This window comes from Brassica napus, chromosome A9 (assembly GCF_020379485.1).
Source record: "Brassica napus cultivar Da-Ae chromosome A9, Da-Ae, whole genome shotgun sequence".
Lineage (NCBI taxonomy): Eukaryota > Viridiplantae > Streptophyta > Magnoliopsida > Brassicales > Brassicaceae > Brassica > Brassica napus.
The window spans coordinates 4,769,406-4,795,397 of NC_063442.1; the positions used below are offsets into that span (position 1 = coordinate 4,769,406).

The 25,992-nt window shown below is 32.9% G+C and overlaps 5 protein-coding genes across 7 annotated transcripts; 3 read left to right on the top strand and 2 right to left on the bottom strand.

The window, feature by feature from the left end:
• Positions 1–2,599: 2,599 nt before the first annotated feature.
• LOC106364123 lies at positions 2,600–4,345 on the bottom strand. 2 transcript variants are annotated; one of them, XM_013803753.3, is made up of 6 exons: positions 3,850–4,345; positions 3,481–3,526; positions 3,220–3,334; positions 3,054–3,118; positions 2,881–2,981; positions 2,600–2,791 (listed from the first exon to the last, which is right to left on the bottom strand). In XM_013803753.3, exons 1-6 carry the CDS (start codon positions 3,961–3,963, stop codon positions 2,756–2,758), a joined length of 477 nt encoding a protein of 158 aa, XP_013659207.1. In that variant the 5' UTR covers positions 3,964–4,345; the 3' UTR covers positions 2,600–2,755. The 2 variants fall into 2 exon arrangements, with proteins under 2 accessions (XP_013659207.1, XP_013659206.1); XM_013803752.3 differs by having other exon boundaries at positions 2,881–2,984; positions 3,850–4,080.
• A 507-nt stretch (positions 4,346–4,852) lies between these two features.
• LOC106366197 (mediator of RNA polymerase II transcription subunit 30) lies at positions 4,853–6,035 on the top strand. Its single transcript, XM_013805773.3, has 3 exons — positions 4,853–5,540; positions 5,614–5,706; positions 5,793–6,035. The coding sequence occupies exons 1-3, from the start codon at positions 5,229–5,231 to the stop codon at positions 5,889–5,891; spliced, it is 504 nt and encodes a 167-aa protein (XP_013661227.2). The 5' UTR covers positions 4,853–5,228; the 3' UTR covers positions 5,892–6,035.
• LOC106366196 (CBS domain-containing protein CBSCBSPB1-like) lies at positions 5,810–9,429 on the bottom strand. 2 transcript variants are annotated; one of them, XM_013805769.3, is made up of 15 exons: positions 9,216–9,428; positions 8,977–9,125; positions 8,729–8,900; positions 8,521–8,653; positions 8,269–8,439; positions 8,084–8,162; positions 7,884–7,997; positions 7,498–7,564; positions 7,233–7,338; positions 7,094–7,152; positions 6,906–7,015; positions 6,700–6,815; positions 6,529–6,617; positions 6,361–6,450; positions 5,810–6,285 (listed from the first exon to the last, which is right to left on the bottom strand). In XM_013805769.3, the coding sequence occupies exons 2-15, from the start codon at positions 9,114–9,116 to the stop codon at positions 6,097–6,099; spliced, it is 1,635 nt and encodes a 544-aa protein (XP_013661223.2). In that variant the 5' UTR covers positions 9,117–9,125; positions 9,216–9,428; the 3' UTR covers positions 5,810–6,096. The 2 variants fall into 2 exon arrangements, with proteins under 2 accessions (XP_013661223.2, XP_013661222.2); XM_013805768.3 differs by having other exon boundaries at positions 8,977–9,429.
• Positions 9,430–10,134: 705 nt separating this feature from the next.
• LOC106366198 (gamma carbonic anhydrase-like 1, mitochondrial) lies at positions 10,135–11,925 on the top strand. The gene is made up of 2 exons (XM_013805774.3): positions 10,135–10,565; positions 11,472–11,925. Exons 1-2 carry the CDS (start codon positions 10,184–10,186, stop codon positions 11,837–11,839), a joined length of 750 nt encoding a protein of 249 aa, XP_013661228.2. The 5' UTR covers positions 10,135–10,183; the 3' UTR covers positions 11,840–11,925.
• A 6,707-nt stretch (positions 11,926–18,632) lies between these two features.
• LOC106366199 (heavy metal-associated isoprenylated plant protein 7-like) lies at positions 18,633–21,524 on the top strand. The gene is made up of 5 exons (XM_013805775.3): positions 18,633–18,852; positions 18,937–19,228; positions 19,553–19,755; positions 20,177–20,267; positions 20,838–21,524. Exons 1-5 carry the CDS (start codon positions 18,844–18,846, stop codon positions 21,302–21,304), a joined length of 1,062 nt encoding a protein of 353 aa, XP_013661229.2. The 5' UTR covers positions 18,633–18,843; the 3' UTR covers positions 21,305–21,524.
• Positions 21,525–25,992: the final 4,468 nt, after the last annotated feature.

Genomic DNA, 25,992 nt, shown 5'->3' on the forward strand with positions numbered 1-25,992 from the left:
GTTTTATAATTAATGATTAAATATGTTATAATGAATTTAGTCGTCATTTTTTGTCAAACGATTTCAGTGGTCTCTACTGTCTCAAATTAGTTTCTAATATATGATGTCAAAATAATATTTAATTTAAGTGGTAAGGTTATAGGTTACATAAATGTAAACATGTATCAAGAAAAATGAATAAAATCAATTGTCCAAACTGGATTAGTACTATATATAGATATTCTTTTAGAATCTCGATAGCCTAATTTAAATAATAGAAAACTACTAGTATTATAATCATTAGTTAAGTCACAGTGATGATATAAATGAATGATCTATCTGTTTTTGTCAAATAATGAACTTTGATTCTTAGGGGATCCTGGAGATTTGTTAAAATCAAGGAATATTAAGTATTCCCTACGTTTTATTTTAATTGTGGTTTTTTACTTATACACATAAATTAAGAAAATCTTTACTTTATATAATTATTAAATAAAAATATCATTATTAATACATCTAACTATATTTCAATCATTGAAAAATATATTGGAATATTAAACCAATAAATTTTAAATTAAAATTATAAAAAACACTTATTTGAAAACAAAAAAATTACTGTACACCAATAATTAAACTGAAACGGAAAAAGTATATAATTATGTTATATGCGATGAACAAACAATCTTGTTTAGTACATTGTGCAATTCGTCTGTAGTTACAGTACATATGTTGGTAAGAGATTCTCTTTTCTAGGCGAAATTATAATTCAGAATTGAAGAATAAAACCTTAGGGTTTCAATTTTTTTAAAAATATTCCAAGCATCGTAATTATTAGCTAATGACATATGTATTAACCATACTAGAATTATCTCTTTAAACAATATTTAAGTTTGGGTTTACAGTTATACCTGCACCGACAAGTGCTGGTTCAATCGACTGTTCAAGAATCCGCCAATACAAACATGCATGTGTGGGATAAGAATGAAGACGTTGATGAAATTACTCGGCCGAAATTTTACACAAATAACTGCAAGATATTCAACTGGATGAAGAATACACTTTTTGGGATTACTAGTTATCTAACTTATTCTCTATATGCACGTGGTTCTCGTGGTTTGAAAATTGAGTTTATCTCATTAAGAAAAAGTCGGAACTAGTTCCACTGACACTTCTTTTCAAGCTCGTGTTTCCTAAAATCATGAGCAATTTTTTAGATCTTTCATATACGACATATTTTCTTAATATTTCAAGAAAACATGAAATGTAAGATGCATATATATATAGTCAATAAAATGTTCCAGCTTTTTAAATATAAGTTTAGCTGTTTCACTAAAGCTATTAATTGCTGTCGAATAAGAATTATGTTTATGAAAAATAAATACTATACAGAACATATTGTTAGTTAGTACAAACCATAGAAGATTTTTACACACTATTATTTACGTATATGGCATGAGAATATAGAGTATTGTGCAGTATACAATAATAGTTACTAGTTCATGCATGAAAATTATTTGTATCGTTGTATAATATGAAAAACTAAAAATTATAACTAATTGATAATTAATTCATATGCAAAATAAGGAAGATTGATGTCAGCCACTCAGATTGTGGCTAGAAAAGGGCGCCGTTTAGAGGATTGGGTTCATTACGACAAGTCTCTCTACTCATTAGAAATTGTCCAGATCACTCTTCTTGCATTGATTCGACAGACAATTATTTGTCTTTATGAATGACACATACCAAAGAAGAATCACCACTTTTAAAAATAAACTAAAGTGCTTTCTCTTCATTCTCCGATCTCACAAGTTCATTGTGTCATTATCACCGTCCAAAGAGGCTCGTGGTTTTGAATCACACGAATTTTTGTTTTTACTTAACTTTTTTTTTTTGTTTATGATGATGAAAACAGAATTTATTCTAATCAAAAGATGAATAAACCATAAAGAGCAAAGTAATGAAAATAGACTAAAACTTAAATCAAAATGGACAAAATAAATCATGCCTTTTATACACTAATAAAATTGTCTAAAACGTAACTTCTTCAATTTAAATCTCAAACCCCCAAGCAGTAAATACTTAAGCTTGAATGCCTAAATCCTTTATTTTGTTAGCAAAATAACATATTTCATCATATAATTTGAAAAACATAATTTCAAAACATGTAAAGAGTTAATTGACCAACTTGGAAATAAATACAACTTGAAGTAAAAAGCAACCATGCACGGTAAGGTATACGCAAACTTCATTAAAACTCTGCAAGACCAAATTAAATGGTTGGTTATTCATAGAGCCTAAACAAAATTATACAGTTTCTAAACTATTAAAGATTTAAAATACCTTTAAATTAAGAGCCTTTTTGTTACAACCATATTTTATATTTGTCATGTTATGATTTTTAAACATTTAATCATTGTATCATGCGTTTGATCATAAAAAAAAAACACTGTATCATGCGTTAACCAAAAAGGCGACACATTAACCAAAAGCAGCTCAATTATACATCTGGTTTATACCACCACGGTCTGGTTTACTCTGGTTTGCAGGTCAAACGATGAAACTAGTGTTAAACTCGATGAGCTTACATGTTACAAGGTCACTAATTCTTTGATGAAAGATCTCAAAACCAAAACCAGATTCATAATTTATCATCTCGATAACCAGTACACCAGAAGAGATCTCTATCCATCAAGAACAACCATACTTGCCATCACTTTGTTTTTGAATATTCGAAACCTCTAAAGATACATACATTCAACTTAGCGTCTCTGAATCTTCAGTTGGCACTCTTCAGACGTGCAATGAGCTCATCCTGCGAGAGACAAGTCAAGTTCATTAATCGCTCAGAGAACACACAAGAAAAGATAAAACAAACCAGAAGCTACATATGTATTGACTTGCCTTTCTTCCTTTTGTTGGAAGACCTTTCTCCTTGAGAAGGGCACGGAGCTTCTCCACAGTCAAAGACTGCAAGTCTTTCTCTCCTGAACGACTGCTTGATCCTTCTGTGCATAATAAATAAACTTTTGTTAAGAAAAAGCCAAAAGAATGAAGTCAGATAGCAACAACCTAACCTTGTCTAGATACAGTAGCAGGCCTTTTAGCTGAGCTCCTCTCGTCCAGAGCCTTATTCGCAGCCCTGTGATTAACAAAAAAAAAAGTAAAAGATGAACAAACCACTATTGTAGCCAATAGGAGCGAACTAAAACAGAGTAGAAATTTAAGGTCTTTGCTGGTTACCTCTTTTTAGGACCATCTTCAGGAGTTCCTTTAGAACTAGATTCGCCTTTTTGCTTCTTCAACAAGAGGGATCTGATTAGTATGTTTTGCTGGTTTGTCTTGATAAGCTGTCCTTCTGGATATGAGTATGACCAAAATCAAGTTAGCATTTTTTAGAATCAAACTCATCAAAACATAAACAGAGATTGCTGCAAGAAACTATCTTCTTAAGATCAAACTCATCAAAAAAAAAAAAAGAGGAGTTTAAGAGAGAAGAGATACCAGGGGGAGATGTGTCATGCTCACATACGTACACCCTCAAGCTTCCCTGTAATCAATATCCAAAAGAAAGTTAGCAAAATCCACGATTGAAGATTGAACCTTGACGAATAATACAATCACTTGGCAAGCTACCAACAAATATTCTTTTGATAAGAACCCACACAAAAAAATTTAAAATTCACAAAGAAAATGTATCAGATAAGACTCCATACCATACAATTCCCTACAGATTCAAAATCAAGTGTTTTTTTTTTGCATAGGAACTAAAATTGAGTGGGTAAAGATCTGTTTTTTTTTTCACCGAGTGATGGGTTATATAAAAGCTAATCACTTTACCAAATGGGTTTAGTTAATTTGCAGTCAGCTTACCGGATTGGAGGGGACGACGGTTGAAGACAAGAAACCGCGGGAAGGAAGGTCGGAAAGGAACTTGGAAGCAGATTCGTCTGAAGATTCCGATGACCGAGAAGATGACGCCTCCATTGCCAACCCACTGATAAACCACTAGCCAACGCTACACCAAGCGAGATCAGAGAAGAGATCGAGAATGAAAACTGCAAAGCGGTACCAAAAAGGGAGAAGAAGACACCAACCGATTGTGTTTTCTAAGCGATATGGGTCCTTGTTGGGCCTAATGTATTTTCCGATGGGCCTTGTGATATTCAATTCCATGTGCAAATATTCATCTAGTTTTATCAAAATCATATTCCTACCCCAAAACTATAAAATGTTGAATAGAGCCCCCAACGATTTCACTATCAAACAAAACCATGAAAATAGAAACGAACCAAGCAGAAAGTAAACCGGTGAAAACGTAAGAGGTTGATAAAGCCCAAGATGTCCGAACTACACCAGAATCTTTTAAAAAAATAAATATATATAACCTAGTGATCAATACAAGCTGTGAAAATTTCCTTGAAAGAAACAAACAAACTGTATATCCTCATTCATATGTCTTCAATTCATTACCAATAAGCAAACCATAAATTAGAATCTGCACATTTAGATTAGATAGTTAAGCAAGTCTACATTCTTTTTTTGCTGCAATAACTTAGAAGTTAACAGAGGAAAGGAATAAAAAGAGCGATTTTTTGTTGTTGTCGTTATCACAAACAAACACAAGAATCGGACACATGCAAAAAAACTCAAAGCATGGCTGAATGAGGATTAATCTCAGCTTCTGGGTTTTAAGACAAGGCAAGCATCTGAATCTTCCCAAGCTCTCAACTGCACAACACGGTTACAATGGTACTGTAAGGGAAGGAGTCAAACGAAAGATATCAAAATCCAAAGTATGCAGAAAGTGAGAGCTATGCAATGATTAGAGACTTTAACATTAGTAATCTGCATGTTTAATGTAATGTGATTAGCTTATGAACATCTCAATAACATTTAATCAAATCCTAAAGGCCCTAGATGATTGATTTAAACAATGTACTAACTACTAACCCTGGGTTATCAATATTCCCATGGCCGCCTCTACTCCCTCCACTTCCATAAACACGTCATCACCTCCCCCTGAACTCTGCCAAACGCTCTGCCACGCATGAAAAGGAGCCTCCCGATTAGCAGCAGGCTGACCCATGGGCGGGTTATTTATTTATTTATTTTTTTGATCAAATTTGTTATTTATTTTATTAATTTATTTTTATACTATAATTTGACAAAACGATGCCGTATTTGAAGCGTTCACTGTGCTGGTCGCTGGAGAAGAAATCGGAATCAAGAGTATTGTGAATACGACGACGATGACGACGCAGGAGCTGGCGATGGAAGGGAAGAAGCATTTGGAAGAAACTATCGAGTCTGCTTTTCAGATCATTTCCGCTATGAATGATGAGCTTTGCAATCCTTCTTTGTGGTCTACACCAGCCACCGCGAGTTCTAACGGGACGGCTATCGTTACCGGCGACGCGGCTGCGATTGACGGAGCACCGCATCATTCGGAGTCTGGTTGTGGAGGATGTGGGAATAGTGCTCTGGATGAAGCTAGTGTTCGGTATAAGAACTCCGTGACTTCTCTTCGTGCTGTTCTTGTTGCGATTCCGAATTCGAAGAAGGTAATGAACATAATGTTGTTACTAACCATTAGGTTTAGGTGAAGGATCTATAATGTGTATTCATCTGTTACAGGCAAAAGCATCTGTTATGGAAAACGGTTTAGAAACTCCTGAAAGTGTAGAAGAAATCGAAAAGTTAGAGGAGCAAGCCTTAAGTCTCAGACAGGTAAACATTAGCTTAAGCTGTTCTAGAACCATGAGAACTATGTTGAGTAGACTCGTTCGCTGATCTGTAAACGTTGGTAAATGCAGGAGATTGCAAAGAAGAATGTTCATGTAAAAGAACTTATCGACAAGTTTCGAGAACTTATAGCAGATATCTCCACATGGCAAAGCCCTTGTTCTGTTTGAGTTTTTTTTTCTCTCTTATTTGACAATGGTGTGAGCAGTTAGGACAAGGTGCTAAGCCTTTGTTCTTGAACTCCTCACTTGAAACATGAATTTGTATATATAAATATTTCAGACAAAATCTTCAAACCTCTGTTTTCGGTTGCATCACACTTTTTTTGTTTCTTTGTATCGATCTGTAAGAGAACTTGATCGTCTCTTTGAGGAGTCACTGTCCGGCTCTCTTGAGATAAGCCATAAAACCAAGACCAGCTACTAATGCTGCACCAGCCGCTACTCCACTGTAAGTAGCACCCCAACCGTCTCTCTCAACATACTCCATTGCTTCTGCTGACACTATCGCTCTTCTTCTTCGTCCTTTGCCTTTTCTTGAATCATCTAAATGTAATCTCAGACTCTGCAATTTTATAATAATCCAATCAATTCAGATAGCAAACATCTCGTTAAGATCTTCATCTGTAACTACTTTTACCTTCCAGCCGATTGATTTTGCATGGTCTATGGCTGCTTGAAGGTCACTATCTGAAGCCAACAACACTTTATCGTGGTCTTCGTCTTCATACTGCAGATTACAACCACCATTATAACATTTCGGAAAAAGATTTGCATCGTTATTTTGTAAAAAAGGTTATATACGTACAAAAATTTGGGGTATGTTGTGGTCTGGATCGATATCATCCCCTAGTCTTTGAAGTATAGCGGTTACCACTTCTGTCAAACTACGAGTGTCTGTAATTCAAGAACCAATCCATGTGAGTACACACACAATATTAAAACTGTTTGATGAACAAAGACAAAGATTTTGCTTTACCACTTATGAATCTGTGCATTCTGTGCTTCTTGTCTTCGATCTTGAAAGAAAATGTATTTGGCAAAGGTAAGGATTTTCCTGTCTCAGCTTCAGAAGCAACTTTCAAAGAGCTTTCACTGAAAACAGTTGTTTTCCTAAGTCAGCAAAAACTAAGCTCAATTCGAAGAGAAACATGTTTAGTGGTTTAAGCAAGTCGAGGTACTGACCTTCTCGTGTCCTCGTCTTCCTCATTAGGAGACAATGCCATTGCTGAATCCCAAAACTTTTGCATCATTGTGTTTGTCGCCTCGTTACCTATTCCCGCAGTAGTTCCAGCCTGATCACATCAAAAATGAGATCAGTGGATTTGTCATAATCAAAACACTTTACAGAAGTTTCTAGATAGGAGACTTACTGTGGCGACAGCAGCGTGAGTTACATGGATTACATCAACAACTGCAACTACATCTCCTTCTGCAATCAGAAAGCCCTTTTGTTATTTACATACGTTTTGCCTATTTACTTGCAATCCAAAATGCAACAGAACATTTTACCTTTGTCCGTAACAGGAAGGTGTAGAAATTTCCCCTCGTGCATGATGTGCAGTGCTTCAACGATTGGTGTGTCAACTGACGTAGATTCTGGATTCTGAGTCATAACCTACGAATGAGAACAAACGATTAAACTCGACTGGAAACAGGAATCTAAAACTGTCAGACTATTTAGTCCAAAACTTAAGAACTGGAAACTTGAAGAGGAGACTAATCTCTAAATCCTCTTGACCAAAAAAGAAGAAGAAAAGAATCTCGTAAATCATACTTGTTCCATTGTGGTCTCAGATGGAGGAAGATTTTCAGCCACAACCCTCATCAGTATATCCTTGGAACTAGATAACAGACAAAACAAACTTTTAGACGTTAGTATAAGTACAAGGAGGAAGACAAATGACTTCAGTCACAGCATAATCAAAAATCCAAATGTATACATAATTAACCAGAACTGATGGGTATCAGGCAGTTTAGTTTGGTTGAGCTGGGATTCACTCAAATAAATCCAACTTTTCTAGTTTTCTATATCGTTCTTTGGAGGAAGACAGGAGATTTTCATTAGCTAGCTTATATCATAGTATCTGAAGGGAAGTTGGTAGAACCACTTGAGCTGAGAAAGAGATAAAATGTTAGGCACTTTCAGAAAAGAGAACTCACGTAAATATCCCTCCAAGCTTGTCCTCGATCATCACGACTGCACAGCTTGATTGAAGTTCAACCATCTTCTTTGCTACAGTTAACACTGTATCGGCTGGTGAGACTTTCAAAACCCTGAACAAACACCAGCGATGGGTAAGAAAAGAACACTCAAGATTGTTGTAATGAGAACTTAATTAGAAAAAGAAGAGATTACCTACTTTGAATCATCCGGTATAATTGTTGATAAAGAAGGTCTAAACATCCGGTCTCGTAGCGTTTCAATGAAAGTGTTGTGAACTACATTAACAAAAAATCAAGATAATGAAAATCTAAAAATCTGATAAGATAATAATCCAAGAGAAAATGAGAATTGAACTGGGAAAGGTTCAGTTCCCTCACTCACCTGAAGTGTTTGTTCCCCAACTTCTTTCAACACCTTCTACAGCAGCAGCTATAGCCTTACCTTTCTCAGCTGCCCTCTCCATACGAGCAATCGCATCATACAGACACTTTGCTATATCTAGCAGAGCAATCACTTCTCCATTTTCAACAACAGGCAGATGTCTGAATTTTCCTGCAGGATCAATACGCAAGGATTAGAAGAAAAATAGAACAAAATGTTCCTCTAACTATAAAGCAAACACCACAAACAAACCTAGGACCATCTTCTGAAGAGCATCAACAGCAAGTGTCTCAGAAAGAACAAACAACGGGTTCCTAGTCATAACCTTGGACACAGGTGTTTCCTCCACATTAACTTCCTGCGATATCACCCTTGTGGCTATGTCCTGCAAACGTGATGTAAAGTGGCTTTAGCTTTTATCTGCAACTTGCTTAGATCAATGATAGTGTGAGATTATTACCCTGTCAGTAAGAATCCCACAAAGCATTTCATTAGAATCAGTCAACAACAAGGCATCAACTTTCCGCGAAGCCATGTTTTTACAAGCATCATAGATACTAGTCGTTGCTGGAACTGTAATGGCTTTCGATAGCCTTAAACGCTTAACAGTTCGCTCTCCTCCCGTTAAACCCCTGCTTCCAAAAAATCCAAATTAATGATTAAAGTTAAATCTAATTTTTACTTAGCTTCTAAAGGAATCAACATTACAACGGAGAACGCGAAACGGTTAGAGATCTCCGGCCAGTGTCGAGGCCTCGTTCGCCGAGTTCCATGGATTTCTTCTTCCCGTGCAAAGACGAAGTCGTTACGGATAAGCTCCGTCTTGAAGACCCGCCTTGGCTAGCCATTTCGTTCTACTGTAGGATTAGTAAAATCGATTTTGATTAGAGCAAACAGTGAGAATCGCAGAGGGAATCAGAGGTGTGTTTGGATTCGTCGGGGTCAACTTATCGAGAGAAGGTAATGGTAGTTTGGGATTAGTAGTTATCCGTGGCAGGATGACTCTTTCTCGATTGTTCGTGAGGAGGATGATGGCAAGAGAGAAACGACGATTCCTTCCGAGAAAGTGATGGGAAAATGAGAGAAAGGTTTTGTGATTTTTTTTTTTTTTTTTTTTTCGTCTCTCTCTCTCTTCTCTCAATCGGATGGATTCTTTGACTCCGATGCTTTTGCTTGCAACTTGGCCGTGGCTCGTTTTTTTATTTTGGACAGTGTTTATTGATTTATTGGTAATTTACAATTGTATCCTCGAGAAATGCGATTGATAACTGTATCAGAGATTTGTTTCCCATTATGCAGAGGGGTTTATTGTCATTGTTTATTTATGGTCACTATTACACACGAGTTGATACTTTCTGGATTTCGTTTCATTTTTTTTTATTTCGTTGTTGGATTTTGTCATTACTCTTTTATTTATTTGTTTTAGGCTTTTAGCAATTTGTGATTAGGAATTTAAAGCTGTTTTTAATAAATTAAAACAAGTAAATTTATTAGGAGTTCAAAAAACTATGTTCTATCTGGATAAACTTCTAGATAAAGAAAAAAATAAAATGATAATGAAACTTCTGCTACATTTTAAATAATGTATTAATGGTTCATGGATTTGTTCCATCGATGGTTTGAAATCTGTGTGAAATAAAGGACTAAAAACTGTGCGAATAAAAAAAAATGATTTACAGAAATTTTAATTTTGTATTTTTGAAAAAAAAAAAGTGCTTCAGAATGAGCAAAGCCAAGGGTGTATAAAACGACGCCGTCTCAATTACTATTGGGCTTCGCAAGGATCAAAGCCACTAACCCGTCTCTGCTACAATTAGGTCCATTAAGGCCCAATTTAAATGTTCTTCATTTTCATCTGAATCTCTCGACGGCCACTCTCTCTCTCTCTCCGTGAAGAATCCAAAAATCCACACCAATGGCGACTTCAATAGCTCGATTCTCTCGGAGAGGAGTAGCTTCCACCCTGATCCGTCGCTGCTTCGCTGCGGAAGCGGCACTCGCGGCGCGTACGGAGCCACCGAAGCCTAAACTAACGGTGTCGCCGTCTCCGGATCGCGTGAAGTGGGACTACAGGGGACAGAGACAGATCATTCCCTTGGGACAGTGGCTCCCCAAGGTAGCCGTTGACGCCTACGTGGCACCCAACGTCGTGTTGGCAGGCCAGGTCACGGTCTGGGACGGCTCCTCCGTCTGGAACGGCGCCGTTTTGCGCGGCGATCTCAACAAAATCACGCTCGGGTTCTGCTCGAATGTTCAGGAACGGTGCGTTGTTCATGCCGCGTGGTCCTCCCCAACAGGTTGTTGTTGTTGTTTCCTCCATTTTCGGACATCTTGATGATGATCTAATGTCTGGTTTTGTTGCTGGTAGTGGAATCAAGATAATGTTATGTAGGAGGGACTTAGTGGTTTAGCTTCGTAGTGGTTGTGTATGTGATAGGAATCTGGAATCTTACTGAGGATGTGTGCTTGAGCTTAGTATTGAGAGTTTGAGTAGATTAGTGCACATGGTGGATCATCTTGGGTAGCAGTAGGAAACAATGAGTTATATATTATTCAACATACCAAGAGTATACATTCGATCATGTTTCAGTCCTAATTATAAAACCAATGTTCAAAAAATTGCTAAGCGGTCATTAGGCAATATATAAAGGATTAGTGTTTAGTCGGGTGCCTAGACATCAGCTAGATGGTTTGAAAAAAAAATACTCATTTCAAAAAATTGTTTCCCTTATGATCGATTTGCAGCTTAGGCGAGAAAACTTGCTGCCTAGACAGTTTTTTTTTTAAAAACATTGGATAAAACTATATAGGCATGGGCAAACTATTTGAAACCCGAGATCTGAACCCGAATCAAAGAAATGGAATCCGTATACGATCTGAGATGTAAAACTAGCTGAATGAATATTGTAGGATAGTACAAAACATATGTGAATCCGAACTATTATTAATGGTCAAGCAACCGAAGAATCCTAAAATTCGAAAAAGATCTAAAAACGAAGATCCGAAACAGGTATTTGAAATGTGAATAAGTGCCTCGAATACTCAGTTTCATGTTTATCTCAAATCCAATGAACAATGAGGCTACTGCATGTCTTGGTTCTGTATTACAATTATACACTAAAGTTTACTCTTTTCAGCAGCTCTGGCTAATGATATAATTGAAAGTTTGATTTTAGGGTTACCGTTTATTTTTGAGTTTACAGGATTACCAGCAGAGACATTGATCGACAGGTACGTGACAGTGGGTGCATACAGTCTTCTGAGATCATGTACCATCGAACCAGAGTGCATCATCGGGCAACATTCAATACTAATGGAAGGTTCGCTGGTTGAGACCCGCTCAATCCTGGAAGCTGGTTCGGTTGTGCCACCAGGAAGAAGAATCCCATCAGGTGAACTATGGGGAGGCAATCCAGCAAGGTTTATTAGAACGCTAACTAACGAAGAAACCTTAGAGATCCCGAAACTCGCTGTAGCTATCAACCATTTAAGCGGAGATTACTTCTCTGAGTTCTTGCCTTACTCCACTGTCTACTTAAGTCACCTGGAATCACTGTTTAGAGTCTCCTAGAAGCTTCTATTATTGGTTTCGTGTGCTTGCCTGTTGTATGAGACCTCTCTGCATATCGCAATAAGTAGCTGAAGAGCATTAAAACATTCGAATGTTTGCCTTTTTTTTTTCTTTCTTTTTTTTTGGTTTCTTTGTTAAATTAAGATTTAAAACTGATTTTGGATGGATAAATATCTTAATGATAATGGCGATGAGTTTCTTGTTTTGTTGTTTGTGGACAAGCAAAGATATGCTCATGTACGTAACCAAAATAAAATAAACAAAACATTAAAGCATCAGAGTTGAAAGAAGAAAGCAATACCAGAGTGAAGTGAACCATCGTTTAGAATTCTATGGAAATTTTCTATTCATGTTCCAAATCTTATGAATGTCACATCCAATAAAAAATGTTTTTTAATAGAATCCATCGAGATTGGGCTAGTTTAGTGATGTTTCTAGACAGATTGGTGTAACCTTCGAAGTGTTGAGTAGCGACTAGTGAGCGATATATGTATATATTTATACCGGATTTTGTTTATTGATTTACTATAAGATCCTATACTCCGGTCCTCTTATCTGTTTTCTATTGTTTATACTGGTCGTAAATGATTGATTTGTAATGGAAACGACATCATTGACAAAACAAAATAAAAGAAGAAACCCACAAAAACTGCGATATGAAACCTTATCTTTAATATGTCACAATGTACTCGTTCTGGATGCAGACACAAAGTGTTTTTGGTTTTGTTCATTATATCTTTAAGTCTAAGTCTATCTTTCTTTTCCTGAATAGACGAAGAATCTTTTGTTCAATTTCAACATTTGTTTCATTATTGTGAATTGTGATATTGAAGTTTTTTTAGGGTGTATTGTTTTTTTCTTCTAAAATGCGTTATGAAAAAGAGACCAGCCTCGTTGGTGTGCATGTTGGATGGTAGTCTTTCATTGTATTTATATAACTTCAAATCCGATGACCTGTGTTATGCTGTAAACGACTTAAAGTGTATGCATATATATTACTAAAGTTTGATTTATGCTCCACACTTGCGAATGTTTGATTTGTGCTCCACACTTTCAAATGCCTGATACTTTTGGTTTATGGCTTGGTAATAAAAAAAAAATTGATTATAGAACTCAAAACATCTATAATACTCTTTAGTGTTCTAAATATTTTTAGTTGATTTCAACTACAAATTAGTTAAAATAAGTAGTTATTAGTTAATTAAACTTGATTGGTGCTAATTGGTTATTAAATGGTTTATTTCTCCCCCTATAATATACATCGAGGAGTTTGGGAAAATATTTGTTTTTCACAACACAGATATTATTAGCATATAACAAGCTTTTTTTAGTTATATAATTTTTCTAGTGTCCAAACATTTGTTCTGTGATGTTAGTCGATATCCGTTTACCTGTTGTAACTTGAATATCATACATTAAAATCACCATGTGATTCTATAGTTATTAACTTGTTATTTGTTAATACAGTGAAACCACATTTTATAGTTAACCCTCTTAACTTTTTTAACCCATGTCTACAAGGTCTACGTGACTATCTATATCAAAGAAAATCCATATAACATGTTACTTCATAAGAAAACATTTTGGTGCATTTTACCCCAAAAAAAAACATTTTGGTGCAGTAGATTGTCGAAGATTTTCTTACCAGTTACCACAGGTGTCCACAGTCCCCTTACCTTGGGTAACTATCTTATGTTAGGCTGATATATATTAACGCCAACAACTTACGCCGTTAAGTTCGAGGTGGGCATAACGCGAGAATGATGTGGGGACTGGAGGGAAGAAAAAAACAAACGCCAACAAAAACGGTCGTTACGTCATTATTATTTCTGACGTGTCTTCGTCAGCACTTGGATTTGATTTTCACTGCTCAAAGCATTTAATAGTTACCAGATTCATCATTTATATCACTGCTATTAAAAGGACGACAACATCTCAAATTGTAGCAGAACTATTCTATTTAATCAAACCGGTTATTAAATATATAATCATACCGGTCCTACTCGTACCAATGCGGGGTATTGATAAATGTTCTCGTGACTTTTGTGTGTATATTATACCAATACGATTTGAAGTAAGAATTATAAAATCTATATATTCGAACTACAATACATTTAGCACTGACAGCAGTCTCTTTAGCTAGTTTACAAAATTCCGTAATTATTTCACTAACAGTGTTTTGTTTTTTTAAGAGCATGATTAATGGGAGTTTTTAGAATGGAGTTAAGAACTGATTCTTAATTTTTTTAGTTAAAAATTAAGAAACAAATTCTTATATTCCGTCAAGAATTTCACTTTGAGAACCTTTACATTAATCATGCTCTAAAATTGTGGATTATATTGTGGATTATATGATGAATAGTTTTTTTTAAAAAACGCAGAAAGATTTTTTTAAAAGAACGTATAAAAGATAGATACTCTTTTTGAGTCTGAGAAAAGAGAAGGAATCCAAGTCGGCAAGGTCCATGTGTAAGCCTCGATAATACAAAAGTTTGTCCTTAAGTGCGATCCAAAGTTTATGCACCACACGTGTGAAGCTTACTTGGCGCCACGTCAGCATGTATTGCATGGGAGATTGAGGTGATACTATTCTCTTTCGATTACTTCTCAAAGTCAAGACACTCGAGCTAAGGTGTACAGCTGATTAATTAACCACGTTGAAACTAGATCGTGGATGTTGTTATCATGTAGATTAACGGGAACATTTTTCAGTGGGCTTGATTAATTTAAAGTCGAACCGGTTGAATAAAACTGCGGGCATTAATCGAAGTCACGGTATTTGCGGATAGCGTACGACTAATTTGGCCGAATATAATTCCTTTCTTATTATTTGAGGAGCATTGTATATAACTAACCTTTCATTCATGTGCTTATTACATGTGTGTCATTTCTTACGTGTGAGCACCACAAGCTATCTCACCTCATATATTCAAAAACTTTTTCTTAACTAGACTAATTACAATATTTGCCATTGATCATTACATTAAAAAATTTGAATATACTATAAGCTTATTGAGTATTGACTAACAAAAAAAATAAACATGTGCCTTACTTGCTAAGCTTCAATTACAAACGGTTGGATCTTTAAATACGCAGAGATTTTATTGCCATAATCTGAGATTCTTCGTAATGATCGATTTTTTTATATAGTCTGACTTAAATATTAATGCCTTTCTATATAGTTAGACTACATAAAATTCATTGTCTACGTATGTATCTACATATCTACTTATATATGTGTTGCTGCAACTCTTCTCCGTATTAGATAAAGATACCAATCACAATCGCAATGTTGAAGAATTACTACATAATGGCAAAATGTAATAGATATATACGTACATTTTTTTTTAAATGACATAAAACGATCTAATATATTATATTTTTAAGAGCTAATAATAGTTTCAAATCTTCTCCATTGCATGTTAACCATGTTTATCGTTTTCATAATTATCAATGCAATTGTAGTCGACGATCATTTTATGATAGTTTAAATTCAAGGCAATACAATTTAATACATTACCATTTTGATTTTTCCCATAACATATGATTCAAATTTGAATTGTCAATCACGGGATCAAATACATTATTGTCAATGGCAATGTTAGCGTGATAATGGAAACAAAATTGACGTGAAAAGAAGAGTTTCCTATATAAGGGATTTAACGGATATTGCATAGTTGTTATTTATTTTTATTTTTTACAGCAATAACATTTACAGACTCATATAGACTCTGTAAACCATATTGCATAGTTGTTATTTGAATACGGTTTTATCACGTCAAAGTTATTACGAATACATGTTGTCCATCGTTGATTTATACATACTTTTTGCAACAGAATATATTTTTACATTAAATTTGCGTGACTAGATCATATATTGCTTAAAAAAACATAACAGATTTATGAAGTGAACAATATTTAATTCAATACTCTTTTTCAAAATACTGTGATAGATATTCGTTGAAGAGATCGTTTGATTTTGTGAAAGACTAAGTGCAACATTTTTACATCAGATTCGGAAAAAAATTCTCAAACATGTAATATATTGCTTTAAAAATATTTATAACAAAGCTATGAAGTGAACAATATAAAAATAAGAATTCTTTAAAATCAATTTTTTTTATTTTAATACTTCGAAGATCATGATCAAGTTATGCATAAATCTATGCAATATTTCGACCAATCATAAAACTATGGAATATTTGAAACTTCATATATGTTCAAAATTATTAATCTTAGTTAGAAAAGCAATTAAAATCGACAGTAATTTAGGAAAATACATTAAATTTTCGTAAACAATTCATAATATTTGATACAATCAAATTATTAATTATCAAAATCATTGGAAGAAAATCAAAGATTTGGCCAGTTCAGATCTTAAATTCTGGAGTCAAGTGTGGAATCAATTCATAATTGATTTTCTTCTGATGATTTTGAAAATCAAGTCAATATTTTTCCCTTGGCCTACAAACAGTTTAATATTTAGATTGACAAGGTTTACTTCCTCAGATTTCCTTATTTTATACGTCCCAAATTTAAGCTGTTTCTATATGGTTTGAATTAATTTCTTATTTCTGATGTAAATATTTGTAATTTATAAGCTATAGGGAATGTGAATATTTGGTCATATACTACAAACATATTAATGCTATCGGCTAACTTTATTTCCTCAGATTTCCTTATTTTACAAATTAAATTTATTTGGGATTACCTAAGAATATGGATACTGAATATTCTCTTTCGCCATAATGCAAACCTTGCTGTACAGTACTATTTATCAAGTTTATAATCAATTCATAATCTTCACTAAATGAATTTTTAAAACCATCAAGTAATTTACCTTAGTTATAGTCGTTGAGAAACACGTTTCCATATACGATTCAAGATCCAAATTTTGCCTAATTTGAGAGCTGCGCTTTTTTTAAAAAACATGTGAAAAGATCAGTTTTAAAGTAAATTGTACGGCAAGTATAGAAATATTAATTAGTAAATATTTGCGACTATAATTTTGGCTATTTTTTTTCATCATTAAAACTCTATATAAATACGCAGTGTCTGCAACACAGCTCCTCACCACATCACTCTTTCTAAATCATCATTAACAAAATCAGAAGTAAACCAATGGCGGACTTTATAGGATTGTAAACGAAGAGTTTTGAAGACACTTTTCACAGCAGTCGTAGTTTTCTTAGTTTTTTTATTTATTTTGTTTCCTTATTATATAGGATATGCTTTCACATTTTATTTTTTATTTTATCGCCTATGTTTCGTTTTATCTTATATTCATATTTTATTTTCTGAAAGCAATAATTATATTGCATATATTTCGTTTTATCTTTATTTCATAATTAATTTTATATAAGTTTTTGTTTACTCTTATAGATTCATTTTCTCGAACTATACTTCAATCACACAAAACAAATAACACAAGTTTTAAAAAACTTTGAAGCTTACTTTATTTACATATCCACAATTCCGTTGAATCCCTTAATATAAATAACATGTAATATTTGTATCTATGACTTTTACATTTCTAATATCTATATATTCAAACTTATAATTTCTTTAAGTTTCCTCACCCCGCGCAGGGCGCGGGTGATCACCTAGCAGTACGCTATATTTGTAATTGTTATAGTATAATGTTAAAAAGTAAAGTCTTGGACTAAAAAGAAACACACATTTCATTTTCACTTACTTTGACCATGAGATAACCAATTAACAATCTTCGCTTACTTTCATGTAACACAAGTTCACTCAACCAACACCAATGGCTCATTTATCAGTTACTCCACCAAAAGAAAACTAACTCGTGTCTCACGGTGGCTAATTTATTGGCTTATTCAGCTGAATAAACCAATACATTACAAGCTAAACGCTCAATTCTAGTATCGCCATTATGATTCTAGACATAGCTAGCCATCGTGCACTTTGAAATGACAAAATATTCGCTGAGACGATTTTGTTATATCTAAAATAATACATATGTATATATTTTGCATGTGCTATATGAATTACAGGCATGTCATAGGTATGTGCATATGTTATACGGTTCTTTGTTCCCTATTGTTTTCCTTTTTGTGGGTTAATTTTAAAACAGAAACTCATTGGTATTTTAGGTTTAGCATGCCATAGGTATTTGTTGTTATCATGAATGCCGTGGTTGTTCACTCCACCATGAAGATCTCATGCTAACAAGTTAACAACATGGATCATATTCTATTGATAAATGTTTCACTTAAATGAACTGTCGTTACGTAAAAGTAAGTGAAGACTGTTAAACTTTTGAGAGAAAAAAAAAAATCTACAGTTCAGTTCAAAAGAATCTACAGTAAAGAGTTCTCTGGAAATTGAAAGAGGACCACTGTTATTTTTTCTTATAATAATTAGTTTGATGTTAGTATATATATTTATAAGATAAATTTTGAACATTTGTCCAGGTAATATAATTTTTAATTAGTTCGATTTCCACAATGGTAACGTTCAGTTTTAATAGATTTCTAATGTAGAAACCATATTAAAAACAAAAAAGTACAACCATATATTTAAATCATATAAAATGATGGATCGTACTGTATTTAAAAGTTTATATATAAAAAAATTTTACAATGCATGAGTGGGAAAACCATTAACTGTCAATCTCGAGAACTAGAAATGCGTTTTGACAGTTTAACCTAATAGAGAAACACATATTGCGTGAGGATTAGGTATGTTTTGACTAATAAATAATTGAATGAAATAATTAGTTACTAAAATAAACCAATTATATTAAATTAGACTCACGAATAAGTCATGTTTAAAAGGATAAAAAAACAAAATAGTTTGCATTTTTATTCAGATCTTGAGGTCCACAGTTTCACCTTCGTACCACAACACCCAAGTGGTTCTTTAGAGAGAGAGAGAGAGAGAGAGAGAGAGAGCGTGAGAGAGACTAATAAGCTTCTCTCTGGACGTTACATTTTTTTGTGAACATAGAAACACACGAAACTTAACCAAAACAAACAAATATGGGAGAGGTTGAAAGACATCTCAAGCTTTTATATCATCTTCTCAAAACTCTAAAATAATACTAATTTTTATAAACTGCCTTTTTGTTACAGGAGGAGAAGAAACCAGAAGCAGCAGAGGATAAGAAAATGGAGGAAAAGAAACCAGAGGAAGAGAAAAAAGAAGGAGAAGGAAAGAAAGTGGAGGCTGATGAGAAAAAAGGAGAAGAATCTGAGAAGAAAACTCAAGAAGGAGAACCTACTAAAGATTCCAAAGAAGATTCACCTCCGGCGGAGCCTGAGGCTCCAGCACCGCCTCCTCCACCGCAAGAAGTTATCCTTAAAGTCTACATGCACTGTGAAGGCTGTGCTAGAAAAGTCCGCCGTTGCCTCAAAGGCTTCGAAGGTAATCTACACACACACACACATATTCTAAGTTTTCCTACATCTGAAATACTTTTGGTATGTACTATGTACATTTTAGCTTTTTCATATAATAGTTTCTTAAACTCCAAAAGTTTATTTCATCAACTACACATTTTTGGTTAATTTTGAGTATATGTATAGTTAATATTCGTTATATATTCTGTGTGTAGGACCACAGAAAGTCTAGGTTATTCCTTTAACCAAATATAAAACACTCAAACTAGAAAACTCTGTTTTTGGTAAATATAAAAATATGAACTGAATCTTGGGTTCTTGGTTTAATCTATGCACTTAATTTATTTAGGAGTGGAAGATGTCATGACTGATTGTAAAACGGGGAAAGTGGTGGTGAAGGGAGAGAAAGCTGATCCATTGAAAGTATTAGCCAGAGTTCAAAGAAAGACCCACCGTCAAGTTGTGCTTGTTTCTCCAATTCCTCCACCGTCGCAGCCGGCGGAGAAGAAAGCAGAGGAGGAGAAACCCAAAGTGGAAGAGAAAAAAGTGGAGGTAACTTTCTTTATTGTGATATTTTCTGCTTTGTGAATTTGATAGCAAAGGGAAAAAAGCAAGAAATAAGAGGTAATTTTAAGGGTTGCAGGATAATAAAATGAATTGTTTTTTTCTATTGTTATTTTATTTAAGTAAGGGAAACTTTAATTAATTTATTATTCAATTAGATATATTCTCTTTTTGAAGTGATTTCACATGGGGGATGTATTGGTAGGATACTAGGATTGGTATATTTCTAGTTGCTGGTTTTATGATATAAAACTATATTTTTGTATATGGAATTTGGACTAACTAAGTAGTGGCTCTATCTCCTTTGATCAAAGGAAAAAAAAAAGAAGAAGAAGAATTGGCCGTATTAGTTTAAAAAAAAAAAAATTTGGCCGTATTGACATTTTCTGGCGATTTTTTTATGTATCAGCCTCCCGTAGTGGTTACGGTGGTCCTCAAGGTTCACATGCACTGCGAAGCTTGTGCATCGGAGATCAAGAAACGGATCATGAGAATGAAAGGTTAGCTTTTTTACGTACACAGTTTTTTTCTTTTTTTTTGGTAAATACTTATACAAATTCTTAGACATAATAATATTATATTTAATAATATATTCGGTTCTTTATATAAACATTCATATCGCATTAAGCGTGGTCTATTTTTCTCAACTTTACTCTTTCTCCGGGAGAGCAACATTTCAGACTATACGGAAATTTTATAGATGTAATCACAAAGATTTTTTTTAGAATTTTTTTTTTTTGGATTTTAACTTATTTTTGGTTGTCTAGTTTGCTATCGGTAGATAAAACGTTTCCAATGTCTTGCAAAAACATCCACTTGTTTACTTCTGTCACCAACTTTGTATTATCTCTCGTTGTATCAATTTTGGTCCATACAAATTCAAATCAAGATGATATTGCGTCCTTTAAAACATATACACGTGTTATTCATAGTCATCTGACTCATCTTATTTATTGAAAGCGTTTGTGTAGTGGGGTCAAAGTTTATTTACCCCTTCACTTTGATAGTCCTATTATTATTATTTTCTTAATAATGATTTTTTTGTTTGTTTTGAAACATATAACTTTTAGGAGTGGAATCTGCTGAATCAGATTTAAAGGGTTCTCAAGTGACAGTAAAAGGAGTGTTTGAACCGCAAAAGCTCGTTGAACATATTTATAAACGGACTGGAAAACATGCTGCCATTATGAAAATTGACCCACCGCCTCCACCGCCACCTGAGGAAGCAGCTGCGGCAGCTGAAGCCGATAAGAAAGAAGAAGGTAAAGGGGACAAGGGCGGAGGAGAGTCCAAAGGGGAAGAAGGCAAGGACGAAAAGAAAGAAGGGGAAGGCGAAGCAGCTGAAAATAAAAACGGTGGCGGCGGTGGTGAGGAGGATGGAAAAGTTGTGGATGTGAGGAAGATAGAGAATCCTTATTACTACTATTATAATTACCAACTACCGCGTGTGGCGGTTCCGCCTATGGAAATGCCGCCTCATGCTTATCCGCCTCAACTATTCAGCGACGAGAATCCAAACTCATGTTCCATAATGTAACAAAAAAAAACTGCAAACGCTAAAGGGTTTATATGGAGAGTATTTTGAACAATTTTGATGAAGTTGTAACTTGATGTCTCTCTTTGCATGTGGTTTTCCTTTACTATGTTTTGTGCAGCTCTATTTCTTGTGTAATTTACATTGAAAAGAACTCGCCAATTACGAGTTATTTCAAATGCTATAAGCGATCAAATAAATAAATTACAATAGTTTATATCTATTAATTCATTTTAATTCATAATACATAGACTAATCGTTTAAAGTAATGGTAATAAATATGCTTTTATTTCTGACATGCACCAAATTTGATATGATCATCCCACCCTTTACAAGTCACTGTAGGTGTTAACTACAACTGCAGTTTACAAAAAACTGCAAACGCTAAAATGCTTCCTTGTTTACCAAGTTACTATTTAATCTTACAACTGCAGAGTTTGCTTTGCACCAACTGCACTAAATGCATATGTTCTGTGTAAATAGCTTTGTTCATTTACCAAAAATCATCCATCGCATTATTCAACCCCCAAAAGTAAACTACAGTAAAAACTCTATAAATTAATAATGTTAGAACTATAATATTTTATTAATTTATAGAATGATTAATTTACATTTTTAAAATTTTTCTATTTTAAAATATTTTATTTATAAAATAAAAAATAGTTCATTTACATATATATATTAACTAAATTTTAGAAATTAGACTTTCATATTGTTTTATTTTATTATTATATTTTTATGTTTCATAGAATTTAAATGTGGTTTTTGATATAATTTTACTAATATTACAAAATATATTGAAACTTTTAAAAATAGAGATAATTTCATTGTGGATATAAAACTAAATACCATGTTTAGTTTGTACTTATGTAAAATGTACATGTAGATAGATTATTAATCTATAATTTTAATGAAACCATATATTTACATAAAGTTTTTTTTTAAATATCATCTTGTTATTTTATTAATTTATGATTTTTGTCATATTTTGAAGTTGGAACTGGAATTTTTTAATTAATTTATAAATTAACTTATAGAGTTTATACTGTAGTTGGAAACTTGCGGAAGAACAGTAGAGTTCATATAAACAGAACCTTATTCATAGATTTTATAAATAACTTTAATAGTACTACCTAGAAGTAACCCATTTATACAGTTCTCACCATAAAAAGAACGTTGTTCATAGTTTATCGATGAATTATTAATACTTAGGTGAAGAAACACTATTTTCTTGCCTCTATAAATTAGGTTGGTCCATTTATTGTCCGAGTAAAGTTAAATGACAATGCTAGCATTTTTTCAAAAATAAAAAAAGAGTTAAAGAGCTGACTTATCTTCTTTTTTGGGAAAAATTATGCTGCCTTATCTTAAACTTGCCATTGTAGTTTGTCTATTCGATTATGATTATTATTTTTATTTGTGGCCATCAAATGTTGTTAGAAATTAAATGGTGGCAGTGTCAATCAATCATATGAAAATAATTAAGAATCCTATGTTTGATTGTTTTTCCTTATTCTCAGTATCAGATTACAAAACTACTAAGTGAAAAATGAATTTTCTCAAAAACATTACAGTTTGTAATGAATTTTGGTTAACAAATTGTGGGTTTAATACAATGTGGATAAGCCAGTAGTTTAGTTTTTAGTTTTATCTCAATATGGACAGCATAAAAACTTCTAAAACATATCAAATTAGATTTACATGTCAAAGAAAAACCAAAAAATAATATTATATTTTCTATTTATATTTTGTAATATCTAAAATAGATCAATTGCAAATAGTTGTCGCTTATTCGATTGAATAAACTAAAGTATGTCCAACAATTTGTTATCATAGTTTTAGAAGTTAAACTTGAAATAGTATCTATAATCTCATTACAATGGTCAAGCATTAATAGTTTAATAAATTTCATGATCTCGTGACGTCTTCTCGCGGTGAGCAAAAGAACAAAGAACATTCTATTCCAGCGAAGTAGACTCCAGAAACCCCAGCCGCCTACGCGGCGCGTGAGGCGTGATGCATAACCGGAGCCGTGATATGACGGTGTTAACCTGGACCCCACGTGATGGGTCCGTGCCATCTCTGAGGACGTACAGTTTATGAATGAGCCCACGTGACCCGCCACCACTTCCTCAAAACATGTGCTTTCGTACTACAACGCTTGTCGCTTCTTTTATTGGACGCACCGTTTTTTATCTTCTGATTAAATATTTACACGATTCCCTTAGAAACAAACAAAATTAAATAAAAAGAAACTGTATACGTTACTCTTTGTTTTACTTTAGAAGAGAAAAATAAGTAGATTTTTTTGACAAATAAGTAAATTACTCAGTTTTTTTAATATTGGTAAGTATTTCTATGGTAAGTCTCAGTTTATCAAAATTAAACAATACTAGATCGTTTTCCGCGCTACGCGCGGATAATTGCTTTAATTTTTATAATTAATTTTGTTGTGTGAATATAAAATATTACAAAAGATTTTATGGTATATAAACTATGTAGTATGTAAGGTATATAATATATGAGGGGAAACATACTGTGATTTTTGTTGTTTGAATGTTGCATATAATTTTTTCTCATTATTTTGTAATGAATTTTTTTATTAGTTTACCAAACTACCAAAATTGTATTTAGATAGAATATAAAGACAGCTCAGATGATGTCGGAAAGTTTTTCATAGTTGTGTTTCCTCGATTATTTTTTATGAGTGTAGATGGGAAATGTAGCTCTAACTCATGTATTGACTTGACTCTTATTTCCTTAGAGTTTGACAAAGAAAAGTGATACTGGCAATACTTTTGATCGATTTCTAGTTTTGAAGCGTATTTTGTTTTGGTTTTCTTGATGAACTTCTTTAATTGGATGAAGCTGAAATTTCAACACTATCTTTTTGTACTGAGTTGTTTTTATGGTGATGTTAGTTATGTCGTGAAATAAAATTGTGTTACTGGTGTTTAAGCAACTAATAATGTTTCCAAAAATTGATAAGAAAAATAGTTATAAATCATCTAGCATAATAAGTATTGTTTATTTTTTTTAATAAAATTTTGGGTTAATGATTGTTATCACAACGACATGATATTTTGATTAATTTTCATTATAAACTCATAAATGTGTATAACTATATGTGTGTTATTTTTATATGTTTCGACTCTATTTGTAAGGTTATATATGGTTTAGCAGCAATTAAACAATGCTTATATGATTAATTCACTTAAATTTGGGTATTTTCAATGTAACATATTATTCAGGCTAAATAATCTATATAATAACTTAATTAAATGATATTCAAACAGGTTTTAAAATTTTCAACTCTTATGAGTTTTAACCTTGTAGTCCATATTATTTCGACTATTATCAACAGTTTTCATTTCACACCATAAATTAATAATTCTTTTTAGAGAATTTTATTGGCAGTGGATGTTTTTATTTTTATTTGTTGTGATGAACTAATATATTTTTTTCAAAATATTTACTTGTTAGACAACTATATTATCATTATTTTATTTTTGTGACATTAAAACAAACATGTATTATTAATTATGTAAGATGATACATATTTGAAAATTTTAATTTTGTATAGTCTTACATGTAAATATACGATGAATTAAATAATTATTAATGATATAAAATATTATGTATCTTAAGATTTTATTTTTTATATAATTTTGCATGTTAATATATATTATATTGAATTATATTGGTTTGAACATTTTTTTGTTTGAAAATAGACTATCTCCAACATTATATATATCAGCGATACTTATATATTTTTTGTATTGTTGTTACTTAAATGATCTGTATTAATATGTGGATGCGGTCTTAGCCTAAATTACATGTCACTCGGACGTACCATTAGATTTAAAACTTTGTAAATTTCATAATTTTTTCAGTATGAGGCTAAACAAATATGGTGTTCTCTTCTAGAATTTTACTTAAGATAAACAATGTGGTTATGGTTTATCCAGTTTACTGGGCTAGAGATTTTGTACATTTTTATGATGTATTTAAAACATATTAATGGTGTAAAAAATTTTAGATTAATTCTAGAGAGATCTAAAGTGGTAAATAATTTGGAGATGTCGTTTTGTTTTAACATAGATAAAATTACCCATTACTGCTGATGTCTCATTTTTTAAATATTACACGCAGGTTTTGTTATTTAAAGAAAATATTTCTATAAAATACTAATAGAACATGTTAAATTATATATATGTTTTTGCTTGATAAAGTAAATTTAATATATTTTTGAAAAATAGAACTTTATATTTATGCTTCATACAATATTAGACTGCGTGATTTAATTATACTTTATAGTTTTTGTTACCTAATATAATGTAAATGAATGCGTGAAATATATAATTCTTTTTGAACCCGGTCTTAGCTAGTTAGCATTCATTTTTTGGGAAATCATATGATTTCTAAAAATATTTTTTGCATGATTTCATCTTACTCATGATTTCTAGAGCTATATATTATATATTCTTAGATATTCCTAACAATCATGGCTTTTTAGACATCATTGTTTGTGGAGTTCAGAGAGAACATTTTCCAAAGTTAGTTCTTGAGCTTCAACTTACTCAACCCCTCTCCTCTATGTTTTGATTTGTAGTGAATCAAATAAGATCGTTTCCGAGTGAAAGCTATTATCGTCAATCTCTCACTCCAATATAACAGTGGATGATACATGG

What these genes read in the sequence shown, in the direction of transcription:
- LOC106364123 (XM_013803752.3), bottom strand. Translation starts at nt 3,963, where the DNA reads ATGGAGGCGTCATCTTCTCGGTCATCGGAATCTTCAGACGAATCTGCT. An exon ending in GCATGACACATCTCCCCCTG is followed by an intron (nt 3,335 to 3,480) that starts GTATCTCTTCTC and finishes ACTCATATCCAG; the next exon opens with AAGGACAGCTTATCAAGACA. An exon ending in TTCCAACAAAAGGAAGAAAG is followed by an intron (nt 2,792 to 2,880) that starts GCAAGTCAATAC and finishes TGTCTCTCGCAG; the next exon opens with GATGAGCTCATTGCACGTCT.
- LOC106366197 (XM_013805773.3), top strand. Translation starts at nt 5,229, where the DNA reads ATGACGACGCAGGAGCTGGCGATGGAAGGGAAGAAGCATTTGGAAGAA. An exon ending in CGATTCCGAATTCGAAGAAG is followed by an intron (nt 5,541 to 5,613) that starts GTAATGAACATA and finishes CATCTGTTACAG; the next exon opens with GCAAAAGCATCTGTTATGGA. An exon ending in AAGCCTTAAGTCTCAGACAG is followed by an intron (nt 5,707 to 5,792) that starts GTAAACATTAGC and finishes TGGTAAATGCAG; the next exon opens with GAGATTGCAAAGAAGAATGT.
- LOC106366198 (XM_013805774.3), top strand. Translation starts at nt 10,184, where the DNA reads ATGGCGACTTCAATAGCTCGATTCTCTCGGAGAGGAGTAGCTTCCACC. An exon ending in CGCGTGGTCCTCCCCAACAG is followed by an intron (nt 10,566 to 11,471) that starts GTTGTTGTTGTT and finishes TTGAGTTTACAG; the next exon opens with GATTACCAGCAGAGACATTG.
- LOC106366196 (XM_013805768.3), bottom strand. Translation starts at nt 9,116, where the DNA reads ATGGCTAGCCAAGGCGGGTCTTCAAGACGGAGCTTATCCGTAACGACT. An exon ending in TTGGGGAACAAACACTTCAG is followed by an intron (nt 8,163 to 8,268) that starts GTGAGTGAGGGA and finishes TTGTTAATGTAG; the next exon opens with TTCACAACACTTTCATTGAA. An exon ending in AAGCTTGGAGGGATATTTAC is followed by an intron (nt 7,565 to 7,883) that starts GTGAGTTCTCTT and finishes TCTGTTATCTAG; the next exon opens with TTCCAAGGATATACTGATGA.
- LOC106366199 (XM_013805775.3), top strand. An exon ending in TTGCCTCAAAGGCTTCGAAG is followed by an intron (nt 19,229 to 19,552) that starts GTAATCTACACA and finishes TAATTTATTTAG; the next exon opens with GAGTGGAAGATGTCATGACT. An exon ending in TGGAAGAGAAAAAAGTGGAG is followed by an intron (nt 19,756 to 20,176) that starts GTAACTTTCTTT and finishes TTTATGTATCAG; the next exon opens with CCTCCCGTAGTGGTTACGGT.